Raw genomic sequence first — 24,334 nt, 5'->3', positions numbered from 1 at the left:
AGACTGATTTTTCATTGTCTCTGTTTATTCTAGCTTGTGTCTTTTACTCTCCACATCCGCCCACACAGCTTTAAAAGGTTTTCCAGACCCTTTCCCTATCTCTGCTTTTCTCTATAACACACACACACACAGAGACACACACACACACACACACACACACATACACACACGTGTACGTAAAATGCACCTGAGAGAGAGCCAGACCGATTAAAATGCCAGGAACAGACAATGCATTCTTTATGGAGTGTGTGCGCTCCGCAGCCCTTTCATCACATATAATGTAAGGGAGTTGAAGACGTCGTGCAAAATTGCATTCAGGTTGAGCGTTTCTGTTTGTGCATGCCAGACAATCATTCACTCGCACAATCAAGTTCAGGTTCTGGGTTTCTTTTGTCACAATTTTGGAAAGAAACAAGAAACAAGTTTCCACAAAAAGCAAACTCTTGCTTTGCCTCTGCAGACTACCGCACTGGGCCGTGCTTCGCCTCGGTGCATAACCAGATGTGTCAGGGCCAGCTCACAGGCATTGTGTGCACAAAGACTTTGTGCTGCGCCACAGTGGGACGGGCGTGGGGTCACCCCTGTGAGATGTGCCCAGCCCAGCCTCAACCGTGCCGCAGAGGGTTCATACCAAACCACCGCACCGGGGCGTGCCAAGGTAAAGTCTGTTCCTCCTCATCTCTGTCTTTTTTTTTCTTCTGTTTTTGTCTGTTTTTCGTCTCTCTCTGTCATCCTCCCTCCCCTCTCCCTTCTTCAGGTGAAGTGCTGCTTCTATTCTCTCTGCCGTTTTAACTCCTTCTCCCTCTTTGTCTGCCTTCGCCCCTCTCCCTCTGTCGTCCCCTCATCTCTACCCATCATCCCCTCTCCAGAAGATTAGTTCTAATTGGGTTAAATTGGGGTTGGTGGCAGTGCCTCCCACATGTGTATGGAATGCCCGCAGACACCCGCTGTGGCGGGACTGTCAGAGTCAGTAACACGGGTCAGTGGCGGTGCCACGTGGGAGAGCTCATTTAGGGTAAGACGGCCCTCTGCCTGTCTGCTCCAGACCCAACAACATCAGAACCTCTGCAGGGGAGGCGGACCTGAGCCAGGACCCAGAGCAACATGGAGTGCTCTGAGACGGCATCAGCCTCCTGGAGGTTTCCAGCCTGAGACATAGATTTTATTCTGTCAAATTCATTAAATTATTTTGCATTTAATGCAATTTACCAATCCAAATCACAAAGTCACAGATCTCAAGTTCTTTTTCTCTCTCAAAAGCTAATGAATCGATAGATTGATTGACTAATCCAGTGCTCAAAATCCACTCTCTAATGAGAGGTATGTTATGCGATCTATTACCTTTTGTCTGAATGTAGACCTGTCTTTTCTATATTTCTATCTCTTCCTTGGTCTACTTGGCTTTGGCTTCTGTTCCTCCTGCAGTAGACATTCCTCTTCTCTCTCTCTCTCTCTCTCTCTCTCTCTCTCTCTCTCTTTCACCTTGTCACTCAGTTGATTGCAGGAAGGCCAGACTCTTAAAACAGACCCAGTTTCAATCCAGGCACATCCAGACGTGTGCAGATGTCTGTGTTAATGCGTGTGTGTGTGTGTGTGTGTGTGTGTGTGTTGCCCTCTTGCTCCTGTGCTGAGTTTATATTTGATCGTCTCTTTATCATTTTCCTCGTTTTGTACATTTAAGCGATTTGTGTTAGCGTGTGTATTAATTGTATGCTCTGTATGTACAGATGTGGATGAGTGCCAGGCCATCCCTGGCATCTGTGAAGGAGGAAACTGTATCAACACAGTGGGATCCTTTGAATGCAAATGCCCCGCTGGGCACAAGTTCAACGAGGTCTCACAGAAATGTGACGGTAGGAAATCAAGCAGCCATCACATTAAAACTGTGAAATCTTTGACGTCCAGTGTGTGCTTGAATGACAGGGTAGGCTAAAATACATTATTTTAAAAGCTCCCAGTTAACAATGTGAAAGTAGAGTTAAAAGCCACATCCGTCTAGATGTGGTTAAATGCACCTCGGCTGCGGTATTTTGATTATTACTTTGTGGGGAGAGACCACACATAAGCCACTTTGCCCTTCCCTTGAAATACGTTTAATTAAACCAAAGCAGCATTCGGCTTTTTTTCAGTAATCCTGTTTCACACTTAATTGTGAGGCGTGCAAGAGGAATTTACCTCAATATGCGCGTGTTAAAGACAGACTATCTAACTTTAGAAATAATACTGTTTTTCCTCATACAGATAAAAAGTTGATGAGCAATAAACACACTTGAGGGTTTTGTTGCTTTAACCTTATTTGGTCTGGTCTGACCAGTAGCTTATGGCAGCTGATGTTTGCTATTGTTACTACGTGTAAATAGCGCTGTATAATACACATTTCTGAGTCACTTTCCTGACTCTCCTCCATACCATTGGGCATTTTAGTTTAGTACGAGTAGTTTTGCTTCAAAACAGCTTCTTAACCAGGTATGTCAATGCATGATATGAATCAAGAGACCTCATTTACAACTTTATACTCATTAAGACCTAAATGTGACAATTTCCAGACCAAATTTTACTCTAGCGAAACCTTTGTGGCATATGTTCTATTTTATGCCCAGAAATAATTGCCGGAAAACTTCTGGACTGTGTAAAAGACATTTTAAAGTTACAGTGTATTTCTTAACAGACTTTGTGCAACGGTGCTAACAGATGAGCAGCTAAAGAGGCCCTTGGATTTAATATCCTGTCACAATGCCTTATTTCCATTGTCCCTGCCAACATGTGCTCAAGTCACTTTTGAAAGCATTCGCATTTCATCTGAATCGCTTTCATCAAAAGATATGATTACTGTGCAGTTTTGAACAAACAGGAAGTGATGTGAAATGTTTTGAGACATACTTGATGTCTCCTCTCCTCTCTTATCCTCTCCTCTCCTATCCTCTCCTCTCCTCTCCTCTCCTCTCCTCTCCTCTCTGTAGATCTGGACGAGTGTTCAAACATTCCAGGTCTCTGTGGTGTCGGTGAATGCTCTAATACTGCCGGCAGCTACTTCTGCAAGTGTCCCCAAGGATATTACACCTCCTCGGACGGATCCAGGTGTATAGGTGAGCCGTCGGTCGCACTGGATGTCTCTCCGATGGATAATCGCCTTGCTTTGTATTAGCTTTGGTTCATTGATACTAGGTTAGATGAAATATGAGACGAAGCAGATTGAGCAAAGAAGGTGCTTTCCTTTTTCCACCCTATTTTTGGTTCTTCCCCCCTTAATGCCTGACGCCGAGCGCAGGAAGAAGTGAAATCTCTCCAAGGTTCCAGCTGGTAGAATTTAGGTCAGTAGTCACTTGTTTCTAGTTCCACAACAATGAGCTATATTCTCTTCAAACTGAGGAGGAGACATGACGAGAGAAGTAAAGTGAACTCCTCTCGTGCTTCGGTGACTTAGTTTTTTGACTTTGCAGTGTGTGTGTGTGTGGGTGTGTGTGTGTGTGTGTGTGTGTGTGCGTCTTTCTATCAGTGTGTGCATGCTGGGAGGTCGATAACAGTCTCGCACGCACACGCATACACACACAAACACCAGAAAAGCCTGTTAAGCTCGCTGGTTCAGCTTCAGTTTGACCCAAAACAGACCGGGAAGGAATTTGGGTCAGAATAGACCATTAGATGTCCACGCACATACTCTTACGTGCATGTATACACACATGCATTCGCACACAAACATATGCAAACCCACGCTCAGATTACGCCCCCCTCGTCCCCCTCGTCCCCCCAGGAGAGGATGTTTGCAAGAAAGGAATGTCTGAGTCTTTTGCTCCAGAAAACTGTTGCGACAAACATTTTAGTTTGTTTCCCATGCAGGAACGTCTGCTCCGACCCCCGAAGGGCCCAAACTGTTTTTCCTTCAAACCGACTGTACGCTCGCCTGACATCTCGTCAAACGTAACCAAGCCAATCAGGAGTGTAGCCTGTCCAGTCTCTCCATGTGAATACGCTGGATGGGCTGGGCGTGAAACAAGACATGATATATTGATGTTAATCGTGAACCTGAGTATTAGTCATGCTGGTGCACAGTGCCAGAAACTACAGGATGTAGGGAAAGGTTCTCATAAATAGGAAGTGATGACTATTGGCTTCTAAATGATGGAAAGTCTGAAGCAACAATCGCGACATTGCGATTGTTCTCGTGCCAATATGCTCAACATGACGACAACACATGTCATATTCCATACAGCACCGCGAGGTTCACTTCATGCTGTTGATTCCCACAGATTCTCGAGGTGGGTACTGCTTCGCTAGCCTGCTGAACGGGCGCTGCGCCAACCAAAACTCGCAGCTGTTGACCAAAATGCAGTGCTGCTGTGATAGTGGCCGCTGCTGGTCTGATGGATCCTCCCCTGAAATGTGCCCCATTCGTGGAACAGGTGGGGTTACTCACCATCACATGGCTTTACGTTTCTTGTTCTCATCTACGTGTCTCAAGGCCTCAGCAACACAGAGCTAACCTCCCGTTTTTTTCCCCCACATGTGCTCATTTTAGAGGAGTACCAGAAACTGTGCTCCCAGACACCTGATGGAGGGGTGCTACCTGGTCGTGTACCAGGGGGTCCCGACTTACCCGGCATCTACCCAGTTCCTTATCCTGGTCAAACTCCTGGGCAAGTTCCTGGACAGGTACCTGGATTGTATCCTGTTCAAAATCCCATCCCTGGCCAAGGACCGGGTCAGATTCCTGGACAATTTCCAGGACAATTTCCAGGACAATATCCAGGACAATTTCCAGGACAATTTCCAGGACATCTTCCTTTACAACCTCCACCAGGTACGCTCCTACTTTCTGCTTTGGTTTGTTGGTTCAAAACGTTCACGGCATGTCTTCAAAGCTGACGTGTGCCACGATGGCTTATAACTCTGACGTTCGGGTCTGACGCAGTGGATGTGGAATGCGCTACACCCATTGGTCTTCTGTTGCCATGTACAACATCTCAGTTTTGAGCAATCCCCAACACACACCCTCCAGCTAACGAGCTTCATGTTAATGATGACTTTTACTAAGACTCTTTATTTGTGCACTGACGTCAGGCTGATCGTTTCATTTGGGTATTGGTGTATTAACAGATACAAATATATAGAAGCGGAAAATGTCCAATCTGAACCAAAAAATTCTGGCATGTTTGCAGACCAGACCATGTCAAGAGTTTATGAAGGCAAAATCCTCCGCAAAGAACATTTGAAAACATTTTACAAGGGACCGTGGAAAAGTTTAGGCTTCTCTTAGGAAATTCAAACAACTCAGATCTTTTTTTTTTTGCCATAACGAGAATCATAGTGACTTTAATACATCTGGCAATGCAAGACTGCGTGCTTATAAAATGCCAATTTAGTTTTGCAAGCAGTTGAGATATTACGTTTCCTTTACTACTTTGTTAAAAAAATTAAAAACAAAACATAAAAGAGCCAAACAGTGTTTTTCATTATAGCATTTAATCTGTGTGAATGTTTTGGTCAGGTCCCAGTATTATCCAAACCCAGAACATCACCAACATGTGCCAGGCCTTCCGCACCCTCTGCCTGAATGGCAGGTGTGTGCCCATGCCAGGCATCGGATATCGCTGCGAGTGCAACATGGGCTACAGGGTGAATCTAAGAGGAGAGTGCTACGGTAAGTTTTCTCCAGCATTAAAAACTGGAGGCGCACAAAAGTGATGAAGGTTTCTGAGCTTGCCGTTTTGATCTCCAGATGAGGACGAATGTGAGAGAAGCCCGTGTGCACACGGAGAATGTGTGAACACCCCTGGGTCTTACATCTGCCAGTGTCCCGCTGGATTCCAGACGACTGCAACCAGGACAGAGTGCCGAGGTTACGCATACGCCATGCACACACACGCACACAAACACACACACACACACACACACACGGGACACACGCATGTGCTCACCCCTTTAAGAGGATGTATGTGTTTACTGTGCTACGTGTTCGTGTCCGCCAGATCTGGACGAGTGTGTGGCGAACGGTCGAATCTGCAACAACGGCCGCTGCGTGAACACTGTGGGCAGCTTCCATTGTGTCTGCAACGCTGGGTTTGAGATTACAGCAGATGGAAAAAACTGTCAAGGTTTGTCAAGTTCTGACATCGGCATTCATGGAGTTGAGACAACTTGAAAGGGCAGTTTTCTGTAATTACCACCGTATGTGTAATGTTTGTGTTTAATGGACCGTGGATCTATGGGAGGTGGTGATTTAATACCAGGGCCCGTTGGAGGCCTGTGCTGTAAGAGATAGCTTTTTAAAATGTCATGCTGGTGGTTTTGTGTGTTTCAGCCCATTAACTACAAAATATTTCTAACAACTTTTTTCCAAAGAACTACATATTCATAATATTTACTTCTCTTACCTTGCAGGCATCTATTTTTTCCCCATTTATTTTAGTTAGCTATAAAGTCTAGCAAGTTTTGTGTCGGATAGTTAGTCCATCACAGAAAACCTTTTGTTGAGATTAAGAGATCAACTTATATATATATATATATATATGTGTCTATTAGAACTACTATTAGATGGTCAAATTGCTTTAAAACTCATTAATAAATATCCTTCCTTTCTACGATGACGGTCTTTTTTTGCTTGCCTTCCAATGTGGCCGTTCTGAACACCTTTAAACAGTCAAATTGTAGTATTGACACATGGGAATTGAGTTTTAAGTGAAAATTCTGCCAGTTTTTTTGTTCAAGAATGCGTCAAGATATAAAAAGTCAAGTGTCGGATGCTCAAAAGCAACATTTATTGTCTAAAATGTCCCGATTCCCATGTGTGCTTAGTGTTTGTCCTCTGGATATGATAACAGTGAAAGGATTTGACAGAAAACTATAAATTCTCCAATGTGTGCAGGAGAGTTTCGAATATAGCCGCTGCATTGGTAAAAAGCAGCAATATAACTTTGATTATGAATGAAAGCTGTTGTTAATGCACAAAACCATCTGTATCTTTTCTAAAAGCACTTAGTCAATTTGTTTCTGTTCATCCACAGACCAGGATGAGTGTCTGATCAGGAACATGTGTCTGAATGGACTGTGCATCAACGACGACGGCAGCTTCAAATGCATCTGTAAACCTGGATTCCTGCTGGACAACAGCGGACGCATGTGTGTAGGTGGGTTTGACAGACAGAACCACAGATCATTATGGTCACATCTCTACGTTCTAATGGAACCAGTCGATACTTAGAGTCTATGTGCTCTTTAGATCCGCTAGCTTGTAAGGTTGCGTTCTCTCTCGCATGTAACAAGCCCAAGAAATCCCCCTAAAAGTCCCCCCCCCCCCCAAAAAAAAAACAAAACAAACCCTCAGCATCGTGGCAGGCCAGCTGGACATGCAGCCCGTTGGGACCCGCCTAAACCCGTTTAATGCAAAAAAAAGAGAGACGTTGGCCTTGAAATCGACAAAGCACGCCACATTAAGCACCGGTTAGATTAGGAGGAGCAATTGGTCCACCATTCATGGTATATGTATTAGATGCTGTTCAGAAGCTTATTTGAAACATGAGTTTAAATTAATGCAATGTTTAATAATACATCTCCAACTAGCCAAGTCTTTTGCAGTCGTTAATGAAACGTGTAGTGTCATTTCTATCTACAGTCTGTCTGTTCCCAACACACCCATACAGAAAACACACACACACACACAGTTATGCTTGCATACCATGTCATCGTTTACGCTCATTATGATAATTATTGTAATACGCTGGTGGGATCAAGAGGAAAGGAACAGAATGTTTTCTTAGCTGAGGTCATATTGAAACTGTGTAGCAGTTTTGGCTCAATTGGTTTCTTAATAAATCGAGCACCTGAGGACTTTAATAATGCTTAAGCAGGAAATTGGAGCTTTATACCACTCATTTTGGGAAGAAGAAAAAGAAAAAAAAGTGAACAGAGAGCTGATTTTGCTGTTTCTGTTTTTAGACATTGATGAGTGTGAGACTCCGGGCATGTGTATGAACGGCCACTGCGTCAACACGGAGGGGTCCTTCCGCTGTGAGTGTATGTCTGGGATGGCAGTCGGCCTGGATGGACGGGTTTGTGTTGGTGAGTAAATGTTTTGTTTCCAGGAAAACAAGCAAAACATAAAAATAAAAAAATGTTTATCTCTATTTTTATTTGCTTCATGAAGAAGATGGAAATTAGTTTTACAACATGTCTGTTTAAGAAGTTAATTGACTACTTTGGGAAATAATTAGATAAATTCTTGCATTGATGATCAAAATGTTCCGACAAAAACTCAGAGTGAGCTAACTTTTAAGGATTTATCTCACTGCTGTCTTCACATTTTACTCAGATTAACCACAAAAGAGACATTTTACAGTCAAATGCATAAACAAAACTGAATGTTGTTGTTTTTCGGAGCTGCGGACTCTCTCCTTCCCGTCTCTCTGTCTCCAGCCTTTTTCCACAGCTCTTGCCTCATCACTGTTTCTCACACAATCTTTTATTTTGACCAAAACAGACACGCATATGCGCAGTTCGTGTTATGGTGGCTACAAGCGAGGGCAATGTGTTAGGCCTTTATTTGGAGCTGTGACCAAGTCGGAGTGCTGCTGTGCCAGCACGGAGTACGCCTACGGAGAGCCCTGCCAACCCTGCCCACCACAGAGCTCTGGTACGGATACTCGAATCACCCCGCCTTTTACACATAGGCAGCCACCTCCTGCTGACACACTCACACACACACACACACACACACACACACACACACATATACACACACACACACACTTGCGTTTAATTCAAAACACACCTGTCAAAGTCAGGAGGACCAGATCAAATGCTTTGTCTTCTCTGACAAACCAGCTCAGATTTCACTTTTCCCCAGTTAGAAGACATTGACAGCCTCCACACACGCACGCAGGCACACATGCGCGCACACGCACGCACACGCACGCACACGCACACACACACATGCATACACACGCACACACACACGCACACACATGCGCACACACATCATCCCGTCTCTTCTCATTAGTCCTGCCAATTAAAGTTTCTGTATCAAAAGACGCCAGAGCTGCACCACATTAAGGAGACGCTTTTATATACATCTCGGCTAAATGAGAAACCATGGAAATGGATAATGACATGGCATTACATGTTTCGCTTTGAGCTTTCTCGGATTTTGGCAAATTTGATATTTTCTCAAACGCTGGTATTTGTGCTTTTTAATCAACCAAAACGGTGCCGTTTGTGTGTTTTGTTACAGCTGACTTCCTGGCTCTGTGCCCCAGTGGTCCTGGCATAAGCGGCGATGGGAGAGGTAACGAACGCAAGCTTGTTGTGCGTCTTTCAGTTATATAAAAACAGAAACCAGAGCCATGTTAATTAAACTGGTGGTTAGGTTGTTTTTTTTGTTCCCTACTGTGACGTTCAACAGGTTATTTTTTGCCTTCTCAGATATTAACGAGTGCGCCCTCGACCCAGACGTCTGCCAGAACGGGGTGTGTGAGAACATGCTGAGGACCTACAAATGCACCTGCAATGAAGGCTTCGAGGTAGACCTGACGGGCAAAAACTGTGTTGGTAAGTTAAGTGCTCCGTTATGTCCTCGTCCTCTCTGAAAATGAGCCAGTTTGAGCAAAAACTCATCCTCTCTCTCTCTCTCTCTCTCTCTCTATCTGTGTTTTCTCCTCAGACATCGATGAGTGTCTGATGAACAGGCAGCTGTGTGAAAACGGCCTGTGCAGGAACACACCGGGCAGTTTCACCTGTCAGTGTCCCAAAGGATACCTCTTTGATCCCGAGACAGACATCTGCACCGGTCAGAGACTCATTCATTCTGTTGCGCAGCACAATGCCACTTCCTCCCTGCATCTTCTGCTATATCAGAGTGACGAGAAATGACCAATTTGAGAAAAACAGTTTTTATCTTTTTGTCTCCCACAGATGTGGACGAGTGTCTGTCGAGCCCCTGTGTTAACGGAGAGTGTCGGAACAGCCAAGGGTCCTATGTGTGTTTGTGTTCACTCGGCAGTTCGCTGGACAGCTCGGGGATGGAGTGCATCGGTAAGGGAGCATCCAGTTGTTTAATCAGATTTTATAAGGTAGGCAGTACTTTAATTGGCCAAATGTGTATTTATTCAACATAAGGAAAAAATGAAAGAAACCCACACTTTGATTTATTCAAACCTATCAAGTAATAAGAGTATCACGCATTAAAATGAGTGGAAAACGGTTTTAAGCATTTTCCCCACTTGTTATTCACACAAAAAAAATCAGTCTAGTCTCATGTTTAACTTTGCAACTGCTCGATGATTAACTACAATAAACAATGTGAGACGAGTTGGATCAAATGCTGTACCGGCACCGTCACACTTGAATGAAATGAACTCATCGTGAAGCCAGAAGAGACGGGTTGTCCCTTTTTATAGGGCAGGTTGACTATTAGTAAGCCCTTCAGCACTCCGTTTTATTTTAGAGCTATAGAGATTAATTGATACAGACCTTTGGCATAAAACAGCGTGTGCTGTTGATCCACATGTGATTTAATTCCACATAACTGAATGTCAAGTAGCTACAAGGGTTATTTCATTAAAACAGAGACGACTAAGAGCACCTGCTGGCTGAAGATAGTCAACAATCGCTGTGAGGTCAACATCAACGGGGCTACACTGAAGTCCCACTGCTGCTCCACGCTGGGAGAAGCCTGGAACAGCCCATGTGCCAAATGTGAAAAAGGTGAGGGGATCAATATGCACCATTTTTGCACATTTTAGTAAACCACATACCTGCATCAGCTGACATTTTATTGTGCGCCCCTCTTTTTGTTTTTTTCAGATCCAATCTGCGGTAAAGGCTTTGCGAGAGTCAAAGGAAACGTCTGTGAAGGTACGGTCTGCGTTGATGCCATTTAGACACATTCATTTGAGCGACGTGAAACACTGGACCTGCTGTTGATGTTGATCCATCTTCTCTGTCGACGGTCAGATGTGAACGAGTGTCAAGTGTTTCCCGGGGTGTGTATCAATGGCAAATGCCTCAACACACCGGGCTCCTTCATCTGCCAGTGCCCCCCGGGAATGACTGTTGACGTCACTGGCAGGACGTGCATTGGTGGGTACTGTCCACGTTTAGTGGTATTGATGAGCTCTAACCGTCTGAATGTCATGTGTTGAATGTGTCATTTATACCCCGCTTCACTACAAATGCATGTGATATGTACGTGTGACTTGCAGACCTGCGTATGGAGCATTGCTACCTCACCCATGAGGATGAGCGCTGCGGGGCTGCCATCGCAGGGAAGCAGCGTGTGGACGCCTGCTGCTGCTCAGTGGGCGTGGCCTGGGGCCCTGAGTGCGACGAGTGTCCAGAGAGGGGCACTCCAGAGTACATCCAGCTCTGTCCTCGTGGCCCAGGCTTCTCGCATAGGGGGGACTTCATCAACGGCAGACCCTTCCTCAAAGGTACTGCGCCCTCCACGGACAGACAGGCATGGGTTGTTTCATTAATGGCCTCTCACCTGCCTCTAACCCTCTGCTCCTTACCTCAGATTTAAATGAATGCAGGATGATCAACACCCTGTGCTCCAATGGGAGGTGTAGAAACACCATCGGGAGCTTCCGGTGTCGCTGTGACAACGGCTACGCTCTGGACTTTGATGAGAGGAATTGCACTGGTGAGTAGTACCGAAGCAATTAGTCGATTAGTAGCTCAGTCATTTAGTCGACATAGATATTAATCAACAACTATGGGATAATTGATTCATCTTTTGAGTTATTTATCAAGCAAAAAGGTCAAACATCTGCTGGTTCCAGCTTCAGAATTGTAAGGATCTCTGTTTTATATAATTGTTAATTTTATGACTTTGAGTTTTGGGGCAATTTGAAGACGGCGCCTATAACTTTGGATACATTTTGATGGGCATATTTCACTATTTTCTGACAGTTTATAGGCTGAATAACACATTGAGAAATACTTATTGATTAACTTTTTCTAAAGCTCTTTTGGAATGCACCATTGTAAATTTACGACTTGAGTCATTGTTTATCTGCCCCCCCCCCCCCCAAATGAGTGAGAGCCCGGCAGAAAGTCTTTGTGTAAAGTGTTTCAAAATGTGGATTCAATTCAAAAGGGATCGGGGCCTTTAGCTTTAGACTTTGGAAATATCAGCTTGAAGAGCTAAGGCTGCTTAAGTCATCCATAAATTCATCTCTTTATCTCATTTTATATCCTTTCTTTGTTGGAACCTTTTGTGCTTTTTCGCTTAGTCTGATTTATATTTATATGTGTACCTTCATTGCTTATCTGATCTTATCAGTTCCTCACTTCTTTGTTAAATGACTGACTTACTGAGAAAAAAGAACAATAACAACAATAAAAAAGAACATACCGGAAACAAATGTTTTTTATCGTTATCGCTCTATATTCATAATGAATACAGAGAGCTCTCTAAAAGCTTTTCACCGGTGTTTTAAAGAGAAATTGCTGAGTTTTGTTTTGCGTTCCTTTCTTGCCAGACATTGACGAGTGCCACATCTCTCCGGACCTGTGTGGACAGGGCAGATGTATCAACACGGCCGGAGATTTTGCATGCGAGTGCTTCGAAGGTTATGAGAGTGGCTTCATGATGATGAAAAACTGCATGGGTGAGTGACAAATCCTCACACACACCGACTCCTGCAGACGCTAAAAAAGAAAACACCTTTGCCGAGTCCTCAGCTTGAGGTGATTTGGTACAGCTACATGCAGAGACTGCACTCTTTCATATGAGATCATTTAGTCTGCGAGGACTTAACTTAACAACTCTCTCACACACACCCTGTTAAATGGGCAACATCTGAAGAGCAGATAGCTTTGCCAACCTATAAAGGTCTCCAACTATAGGGAAGACCTGCCTCACATCCCCACTCCTAATCACTACCCAGCCATCTCCTGCACACTCCCTCTCGAGCCATACGCTCTGGATGAGGTGCTTAGACGAACATGCCAGACACGGGACTCACTGTTTAGATGGCAGATGGAATCTGACATTTGCAGGCTGTGTGCATTTGTATAAATATATATATATTTATTTATTTATATCTTATTATTTATATCTTAAGTCTGTGCAGCCAAAGTTTCGTCACAATCACTTTGAAAAACTTCTTCGTAAAGTCTTAAAATATAATTGTTCCTTATTACATACTTGACCTGCATGTGAGGGGAACACAATGATTTTCATATGCAGCTACAGTACAAGTCTGAATGTTCTGCCATCTGAGAGAATACTTAACGCTCTATTTCTGCTCTGGTGCGTCTTTGTCGCCGTTTGATTAAATTCGAAGGATAAATTGTACACTCAAAATGGAGAGTCTCAATACTTTTGTTGGCCTGAAGTTGCCGTTAGACCAAAATTGGCACAACTAAATGTAGTTGCACGCTGTTCCAAAGGGACTGGAACTAATGCCGGCAGGGTTGTAGTTATAAGTCGGTTATATGTCGGTACTGACTAGGCTAGCAGGCGAACAAAAATAACAAACATGTACAATAATTATAGACCTCTTTTCTTTTTTTTGTTACGGTCAATAAATCTAGCTTCATGACATCACTTCCAGCCACGAAGCTGCTGCTTGGGTTCTCTCACCATGCAGTTATGCAAACAACAAGCGATTGTCAGGACCACAATATCTCTTAACACGTAGTCTCACGTTTTTTGCAGATCAAACAACAATAATGTTTTTTTTTTGCTTCATTGGAAATGACAAAAAACTAAAATTTAAGGACTAACAATAGTTAATATACATGCTGCTGCCAGCGAAATGACAAAATATATATTGTCTGCTGGCAATTTCCCTTTCTGCTTATTCCCCTTAACAATGCAACATATCGGGAGGAGTTCTGCACCGCGACTTAACAGTGTGTTCGAGGCCGAATGTTTCCTACGCTAGCTACGCTACTTACTGACGCCTAAGTCGTTACCACAGCAACCCATGCAAATAGGTTGCCGATGTCTGGACTCACAAATCTGATCAAGCAACAGTGAGGACAAGCTGTCTTAAAAGACCTCGAGAAACAAATCTGATTTGCCTGCAGTTTGAACATAACATAAATATGTCTACTTGTGCGTGCGTGCATGCGTGTGTGTGTGTGTGCGTGCTCTTCCTCAGACATCGATGAGTGTGAGAGGAACCCCCTGCTGTGCCGTGGAGGTGACTGTGTAAACACGGAGGGCAGCTTCCAGTGCGTGTGCCCCGATGGACACGAGATCGCACTCGATGGCTCGGCCTGTCTAGGTGAGTGACGAGGTCATCAGAGAGCGCTACCAACTTTTCTCCTTTGTTTGAGAAATCTGTGTTGCGGCGTATAGTTTTGACTCTATTTTGAGATCAAATCAAATCATGTGTGTGTTGTATATTCTTTGATAGATGGGCTGATATGAACTCTAGACTAGACTAAAATCCGAGAGAAATGCTGTTCTTGTTTTTTTTAATTGTATTTTGGTACTGTAGCTTTCACTGTTAATGTTACATTTTGTTTTGTACTTTTATTCTGAAATGTCTGTTTTTGAGAGGCAAACTTTTTTGTGTCTACCTCTCATTGGATAATTGAGATTCAGACATCTTGTTGTTAATATCTATAGGCACTTTTTTACCCAGTGAACACTTTGCTGGAACATGTTGGCTCAATAATGAGCGGTCTCTTCCAGTAAGTCAGTTTCTGTGAATTATCTTTGTTCACATGTTGGTTAATCGAGCACACTCTTTCCACAAGAACCAGAGCAGCGCCGGACTTTTCCCATGCTTTCTATAGTTTCGCAACTAAACCCGTGTTTAGTTAGCGTTGCATTGATCGTGCATTATTCACTGGGTGTCATTCTGATGACCTAATGCAGTGTCTCAAGGTTCCAGTCCGTGACCTAATGCTCAAACACTGCCCTTCAGGCTCATTTATTTTCATTATAACCCCCCAAAGTAATAAAATCTATGAAAGCATTAATGAAAACTGCCCGCCTCATCCCTTTTGAGACAATGGTCTTTATTATCTCTGGTTGAAGTTGAAGCGCTAAAATGATGATAATGATAATAAACTTTTGTTTATTTGGCATATTTCAGAGATGGGTGTGATACAGTGTGCTTAACGAAGTCAGATCCCGTGTTGGAAATATTCTATTCATCACTTTTAAGTACCGAATGCATCATGAAACATCTGTCACAAGTTATACTTGAGGTTTGATTAGTGTCTCCACTGTAAGAGCTCTAATGGTGCAATTAACTGCGTCTGTAGAGCCAATACGATGATCAATTAGTCGATCGACAGAAAATGAAAAGGCAGCTGCTCTGATAGTCAATTCATCGTTCGTCAATGCCAAATGCCAAAAATTTCAAATATATTAAAGGTTCAAATAGCGCAAATAAAATGTTGCAGTTTTTTTTGTAGTATTAAACTGAATATTATTGAGTTGAGTTTTGATAATGCCGAGAATTGCTAGTGACGCCCTACTGTAGGTGGGTGCCTTGCTTCAAGGCACTTTTAAGGCAAGTGATTAACATTTAGAGTGACTTACTCCATTTGTTCCTCCCTGACTCGCATTTCATGTCCGAAGAACAAAAACCATCACGCAAACACGTCGATGGCACTTTCAGCTTTAAAAAATGGGGGCTTATCCTTATTGATTACTTATTTATAAATGGTTTGTATTTGCGTTGTCCTTTCAGATATCAATGAATGCAACCTGAGTGACCGGCTGTGCAGGAACGGCCAGTGTGTCAATATGATCGGCCGCTACCAGTGTTCCTGCGACACGGGATACAAATCTACAGAGAACAGACTGGAGTGTGTTGGTGCGTATGAAACATACGACTGGTTATTGTCCCCTCGGAGATGTTTTCTTTTGATTCCATCGTGGCAATCGGAAGATCAAATGTGACGGCGATGTTTCGTCTCGCCTCTCAGACATCGACGAGTGCACCATCGAGAACGGTGGCTGCGAGACCTTCTGCACCAACTCGGAGGGAGGCTACGAGTGCAGCTGCCACAGTGGATACGCCCTGATGCCGGACCTGAGGAGCTGCACCGGTGCGTAGCTCTGTATCTCGTCTCTCCTCGCCTGTCATCCTGTCGTTATTCATCTCTCCAGCTCTACGATCACGATGGCACCAAGTCAAGATGCGTTATCTGAAGAAAACTGCCTTAAAAGTGATTTCAATTAAGGTTTATTTGAGATTGAGAGAAGACTGCACGTGCAGACATTTAAAAGGTCTTTTCTTTTTTTAGAGAGAGAGAGAACAGATTTAACAGCAGGAACAAACAGAGAGAGAGACTCACCGCTGTGATTTGACTGGCACGTGTTCAAAGAAAGCATCAGTTGGTCGGCAGACAATAAAGTTAAGGCCACATCTGACAATTTACCATTTGTTATTAGATCCAAAATGTTACTAAACAGGATAGATAAGTAGATGGTGCTTGTTTGAATGATTCCAGGCGTTTCATTTCATTTCCATGACCGTAGGCCTCACGTGTTGTATATAGACTGACTCCTGTGATTCCTATTCCTTTAATTACCAGAGACAGATATACAGACAGAGATCAAAAGGCAGTGCAAGGGGAATTTTCAGTGTAGTGTGTGCAAAAGAAGAGCTGGAAATAACTTGCAAAAGCTTTTTCCTGAATGGACCGTGCTGAATTCATGAGTGACAGAGTAAATGCACTGTCCTGTATTCTGTCCTGCATATGAAAGAGGAATGTGCCCCTGAAGTCACATTGTTTCATGTTGTTGTCTTGATGTGTTCTTTTAAAACAACTGTGTAGTAAAAAAAACATCAGCATTCAAACCTGGAGTACTAGTACTCAATACAGTTGTTCCTGTCCTGCTCACATTTAATTTTTGATTGCCTCGCTGTCTTCCATCTTCAGATATTGATGAGTGTGAAGAGAGCCCAGAAGTCTGTGATGGAGGCCAGTGCACCAACACCCCAGGGACGTACCAGTGTCTGTGCTATGACGGTTTCATGTCATCTGACGATATGAAGACCTGCCTCGGTAATGGATGCACATTTTATGCCTGAAATAAAACACCACACCCCTCTGCAGCTCTGCGTTTACTAGATCCAGGGGGGTTCTGAAGCACCGAACGATCAACCTAAAGGTTATCCAAGATATGAGTCACGAGAATAAGACTTAATGACTCAGGTCTATGAGTCTGTGTGTGTGAGAGACTTAATGTTGTTGTTGTTGATTTACAAGACAGTGAACATAGTGTTAGTTTGGGTAGAGCGTGAAGGAATGCATGGCATTTAGAAGTCTGGTTCCACTGAGTGAGAAAACAAAACCCTGCCATCAATGAGGTTCGGACTTTTAGATCGCTCGCCACAAACATACTATCTTATTGCTGTATTTATCAAAGCAAACACATTTTATAGTTCATAATGTCATTAATTTATGACTCACTTCCATATATTACATCTAATCAAAACCTGTTTGGCGGGCTGCACCAACAAAAACTAATTCAATTTATCATGACCTTTTTCTTTATTGTACTTGTAGCAAATAAAAATTCTTCCTCCTTCTCTGTTCTCCATTTCTCTTTCCTCCCTGTCTAGATGTGGATGAGTGTGATCTGAATCCAAACATCTGCCTGAGTGGGAACTGTGAGAACACGAAGGGATCCTTCATCTGTCACTGTGACCCGGGATACTCTGTCCGCAAGGGAACCACAGGCTGCACAGGTGAGCGAAACAAACCCACACTTTCCTAACCACAAGAGAACATCCTTTTCATAGGAAGAACATGGATGGGAGTGAAACGATGGTGCGTCAGTAGAGGGCGGCTGCTGATTAAATGGTGGAGGAGAGGTGTGTGTGTGTGTGTGTGTGTGTGTGTGTGTGTGTGTGTGTGGTTTTGTTAAACTACAGGAGTGAAAGCATGTCAAAGAGAGAGATGAGAGATGAAAGGACGCACCGAGGATGCCTGGCTAACCAGAAGCCGCTCTCACATTACTCACCCTCGATTCAAGAGCTCCTGTCTGACTCGACGAGAAACACGCTCACAAACACACGTACGTCGTTAACACACGCTCACATGTAACTGCAGCGGGAGCAGTGAGCTCACCGTCTTCTGTCAGATGCATGCGTCACATCGCACCTTTGTTTATTCCTTTTGTTGCTCTTTCATTAAGGTCAGTTAAACATTACGTGATGGTTGGAAGAGTTCTGCAGCATGCGATCGCCTGAAAGGGCTCCAGAACACATAAATACAAAGTCCATCCGGCCACTAGAGCCCCGCATGCTCGTTTGGTCTCACTCCTTGTCTAGCCAGAGTTGAGTCTTGATTTACGTGGCCACTTAAAAAGTTTGGAATTGACGGGAGACAAGAGTTTTTTCGTTCCACGATCTTATCTGATCTCGGTTATCGAAATGAGTCAAAACACACATTCAGCGGCAGCGTGTCTTCCTTCAGACGTAAATAAACCGGTCTGAAGTATGATCCAAACTCACTCACACACACACACACACTCTTGCTCATTCTAATCCCATTAAGATGTCCATACAGTATTTCACTTGTTTTGAGAAAGACGGGGTTGCAGTAACGCAGCCGGTGCTGATTCACAGGTTTGGAATTTCATCCCCAGAATACCAAGGAATCAAGACGCTAATTCCTCTCAGGCAGGCAGGATGTCTTGTTATAGACAAGCGAACAAAGCCTGCGAATCTATTTGAATCGGCTCCGCTTTCAATATATTCGGGCCGAAAAAATGCAGAAGAAATCGGTGATCATTGTCCAAAAGCCTCGTGTGACCACATTGGTATGCGTGGATTAGATCTTCTTGCGTGCGTGTGAGCGTTGATGAGTTAGTGGTGCTCTCGAGCTCAGATCTGATCCAGCTGTTGATGAAGCTCCCGCAATAATTATTTTTCTTTTTTTCCTTTATTCCACACTGCAACACTCGGAGAGCTCAGTGGGCACGGAGTCAGTATTTGTATGTACACATTGGGGATTTCTGAGTTCTTGCGTGTGTATTGGAAAGTTAGGACTGGGTGGAGATGTGCTGGGTTTACAAGACTGGGAGTGTCCTAACTTTAAAGAGGGGATCAGGGTTAAAAGATAAATCATGCTGACTTTGTCGTCTTTAAGCTAAATGACAAAACTGTCAAACAATTTGAGCAATTCCAGCGAGACTAGGTACACAATGTAGGAACATTTGATTATATGGCTTGGATCAGCAGATATTTAGAGTGTCTCCCTCCTTTTTATTTCTTTTATAGAGTATAGCTATTACTTTAGGTTGTCTGGAGAGCAGCCACACTAGCATTCCTTTAGACATCTAGCGAGACAGGCAGGCATACATATAGACAGAAAGGCAAACAGATAGACAGGTAATCAGGCAGCCAGGTAGGCATATGTCTCATGAATCCTTTTTCTGTGACACATTAGCCAGAGTCAAATCAGGCCTCCCCTTTGACACCAGCTGTGACCGCTGACACGCTTCTTGCATGCAACAACCCCCTGTTTGCGTTTTACATTTCCACATGAGAACGTGTGTCTGTTTGTTGTGCTCTCTCTGTCATCAAAGGCTCGTGGGGGAAATTATCTTTGATTCCGTCTGTAATCCGGGGAGATTTGTTTGCTACCAGCCCTCATATTAACCCCGTCATCAAATAGTAGTGTAAATATACCGTACCCTCTCCTCAAGAAAGACTGTAAACCAGCAGCACTAATCTCTAATTGACAGTGTTTTGAATTGCTACCCTCACAAAGACAGACACACAGAGAGGGGGTGTGTCTCATTGGCTGATGAGTCTCAACATCTTGCCCGAGTTCATGGCATGGCTTCCCTTGATGTGCAGGGACATTTACACATTCACACACACACACACTTGCACAATCCCTTGATCCGATCCGTAACACGGGGCGAGGCTTTGTGTCGGTCACTTTTTACAGGGTTGGTTTGACTCACATTAGCACCCGACAGACTTTTTCCATCGTCCCGTGCAGTCGATCATGTCGTAAATGCCCGAAGAACAAGAGCTGCCGAGCCACATTCGCAGTATCTCGTCACCGCCAGCTGCTTCTTGGAGATCTTATTGGTTACACCCTACAGGATGTAAACAGCTTCATGGACAGGGCCGATTTTAATAGTAGACAATTTAATTTTTCCCATTAATTGCTGTTGTTCATTTATTAGAATCCATGGTTATATACAATAGGTTTTCCCATATTGCGAGATACTTTTATAACCGCATTATCTGCTAAGTGTCTCAATATTTCATTTCATTGGCAGAGTTCAGATATAATTATAATGGTTTTGCCGTGAAGGAATGTTTATTTGTAGAGTTGGAACGTTACCACATCGCATTTTTATCGAAATTATATTTGGGAAAGATTACATTTCCAAACTTGACATCTGGGCTGGTGAGAAAACCAAACATGAGCATTAAAAGAGGGCTCTTTTAAAAGCTTCATGTGAGAAGTGCAGTGTCAGTGGGTCTGTGTGCGAAGAGGGTAATCTTTGCCTAAAATAACCTCAGAAATACTCGTTCAGACTGAGCAGACAGAACAAGCCCTTAGCGTTGGGAGATCGTTCTCCCTCTTGGCCTTCTTGGCTCCCCGGACACACTCGCAAAATGAAAATCCAGAGGGTCTGCTCATTAAACCTCTGCAGGAAGGCTATTAGTATCGGAGATCATGAGAATGTCTCTGTGCCTTCGGCTCTGAAATACATGGATGAAGACAGTGACCCAGAAAGACTTAGTCCTGTCGTCTCCTGCTGCTGCCTGTATGCAATTCAAACCAAGCGTCAACTCGCTCCACAATGCCAAGAACCCCACTGGACTGAGAATGCAGACCCAAATCATCAGACCTTCAGAGCACTGTCTACCTTTCTTTACATGGCCCCTCGTTTGTTTCCTCTTTTTCAGACGTCAATGAGTGTGAGATCGGAGCCCATAACTGTGACAGACATGCGACCTGCACCAACACAGCTGGCGGCTTTAAATGCCACTGTGCTCCAGGATGGATTGGCGACGGACTCAAATGCACAGGTAAGGCTGACGGCCTCAAATGCACAGATAAGGCTGACGGCCTCAAATGCACAGGTATGGCTGACGGCCTCAAATGCACAGATAAGGCTGACAGACTCAAATGCCCAGGTAAGGCTGATGGCCTCAAATGCACAGGTATGGCTGACGGCCTCAAATGCCCAGGTAAGGCTGATGGCCTCAAATGCACAGGTATGGCTGACGGCCTCAAATGCACAGATAAGGCTGATGGCCTCAAATGCACAGGTATGGCTGACGGCCTCAAATGCACAGATAAGGCCGACGGCCTCAAATGCACAGGTAAGGCTGATGGCTTCAAATGCCCAGGTAAGGCTGATGGCCTCAAATGCACAGGTAAGGCTGATGGCTTCAAATGCCCAGGTAAGGCTGATGGCCTCAAATGCACAGGTAAGGCTGATGGCTTCAAATGCACAGGTTTTTGCTGCCACTCAACGGCTCCATTGAAATAGTATATATCATCTCATAGAAGGAAAAGACGTTTCTTCAATATTTTGTCAGTATCCAAGAAAACTATCTATCTATCAAAAGGTTAAAAAATACTACGTAAAGGTTGGTCTGAAATTACTGAAACCAACAAGGAGGTGAAGTGTTGCCAATATATATATATATATATATATATATATATATATATATACAGTATATATGGAGTATCTTACAGTATTCCTTGGAAACTACAATACAATGTACAGTACCACATATAGTGACTTAATACTTGTGTAATAATCCATGGCTGAACAAATGCACTATTAGGAAATTATTTAGCCTATTTTGGAGGTGAAACTATATTTCTGAGCTGTTTTTGTTAAGATTCACATCTTGATTTGGAATGAATGTGCTTTTGGAGTGCTGCAGACATGGTAGAGAAGTCATAACGTTAACTAATGCATAATTAGTTTCTGGTGTTTTCACAAGTTTTGTTACCAAGAAGAAAACATTTCCCCAACATTTGGACGAAGTAGTCCCGACACGCATACGTGTCATTGGACTTTGTTGTGTTTTTAGACCTGGACGAGTGCTCCAACGGGACACACATGTGCAGCAACAACGCGGACTGTCTCAACACCATGGGCTCGTATCGCTGTGCGTGCAAGGATGGCTTCTCTGGAGATGGATTCTACTGCTCAGGTCCCACTTCTAAAACCACACGTATTGCTTTTCTAAAGATACACTGATGCATTCTGTGTTTACGGACCGTGAATGTGCGTTTGATCCACCCTTTACAGACAGCGATGAGTGTGCAGAGAACGGCAACCTGTGTGAGAGTGGCCACTGTCTGAACCTGCCAGGAGGCTTCCGCTGTGAATGTGACATGGGCTTCATCCCGACTTCCGAAGGGAAGGCCTGCGAGGGTAAAACCATACGACACTGCTACTCTGACTATCTCGGTTCCAGACCTCTGAATCGGTCACCACGTCCTAAATTAGGTTGAGTGATTCAAGCAGGCTTCGTGAATGGTTGTTTGTTTCCCTGTTTGGAGGAACAAATGATCCAAACAGATGCTGCCTTCAAATGGAGCTCACGAGATAGTATTTGTACATGGGAAGCACACAATAAGCTTGTTTGCAGGACAGCTCGTTTTAATAAGCGTTTTAGTTGTGAGAACATTTCTAAGACCAAACCAACAAACAAACTTCTCTGTACAGAGAAGTTTGTTTGTTGGTTTGGTCGGTCAAATTTATATATATATTTAAATAGCAGACTTTGGCTGGTTACAACCTTGCCATCCAACTGTTTTCTTGTTAGATAACATTATTTTTGCTAATGTGTTCACCGCCAATGCAATTCTGCTTTTCAACCCAACCATATGTAAAGCTTTTTAATAATCTTTTCATAGTCTATTTTTCCAGTTTTTTCACCTATTTAACACTCAGACACGAGGTTGAGTGGGCACTGCCTTTAGTTTTGTGTTGAGTTAATTAAACAGGTCATTCATGTCAATGCTATACAGTTTAGAGAGATCAAGGTCTTTGTGTCTTCCTGATGCAGACGGACAATGGACTGGGTGAAAGGAACTCTTATTCTGCACCGTTGAAATTCACGCCCAAAGATTTTAGCTCGCCTAAAATTCAAATTGTCATTACATTTCATATTTGATGTGCAAAAGGTCTGTACAGACTTACAATGGCTACAGAATGGAGGGGTAACAAAAGGCCATATAGTCTGAATCTTAGGCTAATTTCTGACATCCTGCTGGAATGACATTATGTGTACACTGGTCGTTTATTCTTTTCAAACTCTTGTTTGAGATGCTGCATCTTTAAGACACATCTCTGGATTTAGAACCTTGTGGTATGCTTACATGCAATCCAGGTTTGCCTTATTTAGGTATTCCCCAGACAGCTGATCTGTCTCGCTGAGTTACTCTAGAGTCGGCACAATGAGCACATTTATGACTGGTGGAAGACCAGTGTGATTCATGTATCCAGTGATAAGACGTTGCTGGATTCAATTGAATGAGCAGCAGACTGACCTCATTGTGCTGATGCGTCTAATATCCTGAAATAACCTGTCCGGTCCTCCCTGTCTCAACCCAGGCAGGACTGGACAGTAATGATTTGTGCAGAGTCTAATGATGTGGAAGAGTACAATTTCATAACCTTGGCTGCTGCTATGATAGTGTATGTGTGTGTCTCTCTGGAGATGTCTGGGCATTTCCTTTTACCCCAGAACTGTCATTCTTTAGCAAAGGTGAGTGGCCTTCACTTCCTATTGCTGGCTGCCAATTTTCCATGATGATCCCATGATCCACTAATCCCTCACAGCTGGGTTTCTCTCTCTCTCTTTCTCTCTCTCTCTCTCACAGACATAGACGAATGTACCTTTGCTGACATCTGCGTCAATGGACGTTGCCAGAACATCCCGGGACTTTTTAGATGTGAATGTAGCATTGGTTATGAACTGGACAGGAGCGGAGGCAACTGCACAGGTAAGACTAGTCGACGCACCAGTCAAGCTGCCAGCCCCAATGATGATCTGTTTATGCGGTTTGAGGAGATTTAAAAAAATTTAAAAGAAATGGACCCTGAGATTTAGAGGGGAAGTCACTGCTCCTCTCTTGGCTGTTGTGAACACAATGTTGTGGAGATAAAGAACTTTTACGGACTGTTGCTTCTGCTTTCTCTCCCAGATATCAATGAGTGTGCCGACCCGACCATCTGTATTAATGGAATATGTGTCAACATCCCTGGAAGCTATCACTGTAACTGCCCTGCAGACTTTGAACTCAACCCCACTCGGGTGGGCTGTGTAGGTGAGACTCAACAAGTTCTCACTACACATCGTTGGTGTTTGAGCTTAGCTTCTCGTTCAACTCATTCTGAAGCAAAGGCAAGACGCACTTGTAT

General features: G+C 43.7%; 1 protein-coding gene across 1 annotated transcript in view; it reads left to right on the top strand.

The window, feature by feature from the left end:
- The window catches only part of fbn1 (fibrillin 1), a 54,562-nt gene that overhangs the window by 11,125 nt on the left and 19,103 nt on the right, over nucleotides 1-24,334 (top strand). The window contains exons 7-37 of the mRNA XM_034525577.1: nucleotides 461-658; nucleotides 1,728-1,853; nucleotides 2,961-3,086; nucleotides 4,248-4,400; nucleotides 4,517-4,798; nucleotides 5,486-5,638; nucleotides 5,717-5,836; nucleotides 5,967-6,092; nucleotides 7,002-7,124; nucleotides 7,933-8,055; nucleotides 8,474-8,626; nucleotides 9,224-9,277; nucleotides 9,415-9,540; nucleotides 9,653-9,778; nucleotides 9,904-10,023; nucleotides 10,558-10,695; nucleotides 10,795-10,845; nucleotides 10,945-11,070; nucleotides 11,193-11,420; nucleotides 11,507-11,632; nucleotides 12,474-12,602; nucleotides 14,103-14,228; nucleotides 15,651-15,776; nucleotides 15,889-16,011; nucleotides 16,849-16,974; nucleotides 17,535-17,660; nucleotides 20,850-20,972; nucleotides 21,993-22,115; nucleotides 22,214-22,339; nucleotides 23,794-23,916; nucleotides 24,118-24,240. Of these exons, the coding sequence (XP_034381468.1) occupies nucleotides 461-658; nucleotides 1,728-1,853; nucleotides 2,961-3,086; nucleotides 4,248-4,400; nucleotides 4,517-4,798; nucleotides 5,486-5,638; nucleotides 5,717-5,836; nucleotides 5,967-6,092; nucleotides 7,002-7,124; nucleotides 7,933-8,055; nucleotides 8,474-8,626; nucleotides 9,224-9,277; nucleotides 9,415-9,540; nucleotides 9,653-9,778; nucleotides 9,904-10,023; nucleotides 10,558-10,695; nucleotides 10,795-10,845; nucleotides 10,945-11,070; nucleotides 11,193-11,420; nucleotides 11,507-11,632; nucleotides 12,474-12,602; nucleotides 14,103-14,228; nucleotides 15,651-15,776; nucleotides 15,889-16,011; nucleotides 16,849-16,974; nucleotides 17,535-17,660; nucleotides 20,850-20,972; nucleotides 21,993-22,115; nucleotides 22,214-22,339; nucleotides 23,794-23,916; nucleotides 24,118-24,240 (4,152 nt within the window). The remainder of the gene's footprint in view (nucleotides 1-460; nucleotides 659-1,727; nucleotides 1,854-2,960; nucleotides 3,087-4,247; nucleotides 4,401-4,516; nucleotides 4,799-5,485; nucleotides 5,639-5,716; nucleotides 5,837-5,966; nucleotides 6,093-7,001; nucleotides 7,125-7,932; nucleotides 8,056-8,473; nucleotides 8,627-9,223; nucleotides 9,278-9,414; nucleotides 9,541-9,652; nucleotides 9,779-9,903; nucleotides 10,024-10,557; nucleotides 10,696-10,794; nucleotides 10,846-10,944; nucleotides 11,071-11,192; nucleotides 11,421-11,506; nucleotides 11,633-12,473; nucleotides 12,603-14,102; nucleotides 14,229-15,650; nucleotides 15,777-15,888; nucleotides 16,012-16,848; nucleotides 16,975-17,534; nucleotides 17,661-20,849; nucleotides 20,973-21,992; nucleotides 22,116-22,213; nucleotides 22,340-23,793; nucleotides 23,917-24,117; nucleotides 24,241-24,334) is intronic.

Source organism: Cyclopterus lumpus, chromosome 3 (assembly GCF_009769545.1).
Source record: "Cyclopterus lumpus isolate fCycLum1 chromosome 3, fCycLum1.pri, whole genome shotgun sequence".
In the NCBI taxonomy this organism is placed as follows: domain Eukaryota; kingdom Metazoa; phylum Chordata; class Actinopteri; order Perciformes; family Cyclopteridae; genus Cyclopterus; species Cyclopterus lumpus.
The sequence above is the reverse complement of the archived record's forward strand: the minus strand, read 5'-3'. Positions and strand labels throughout refer to the sequence as shown.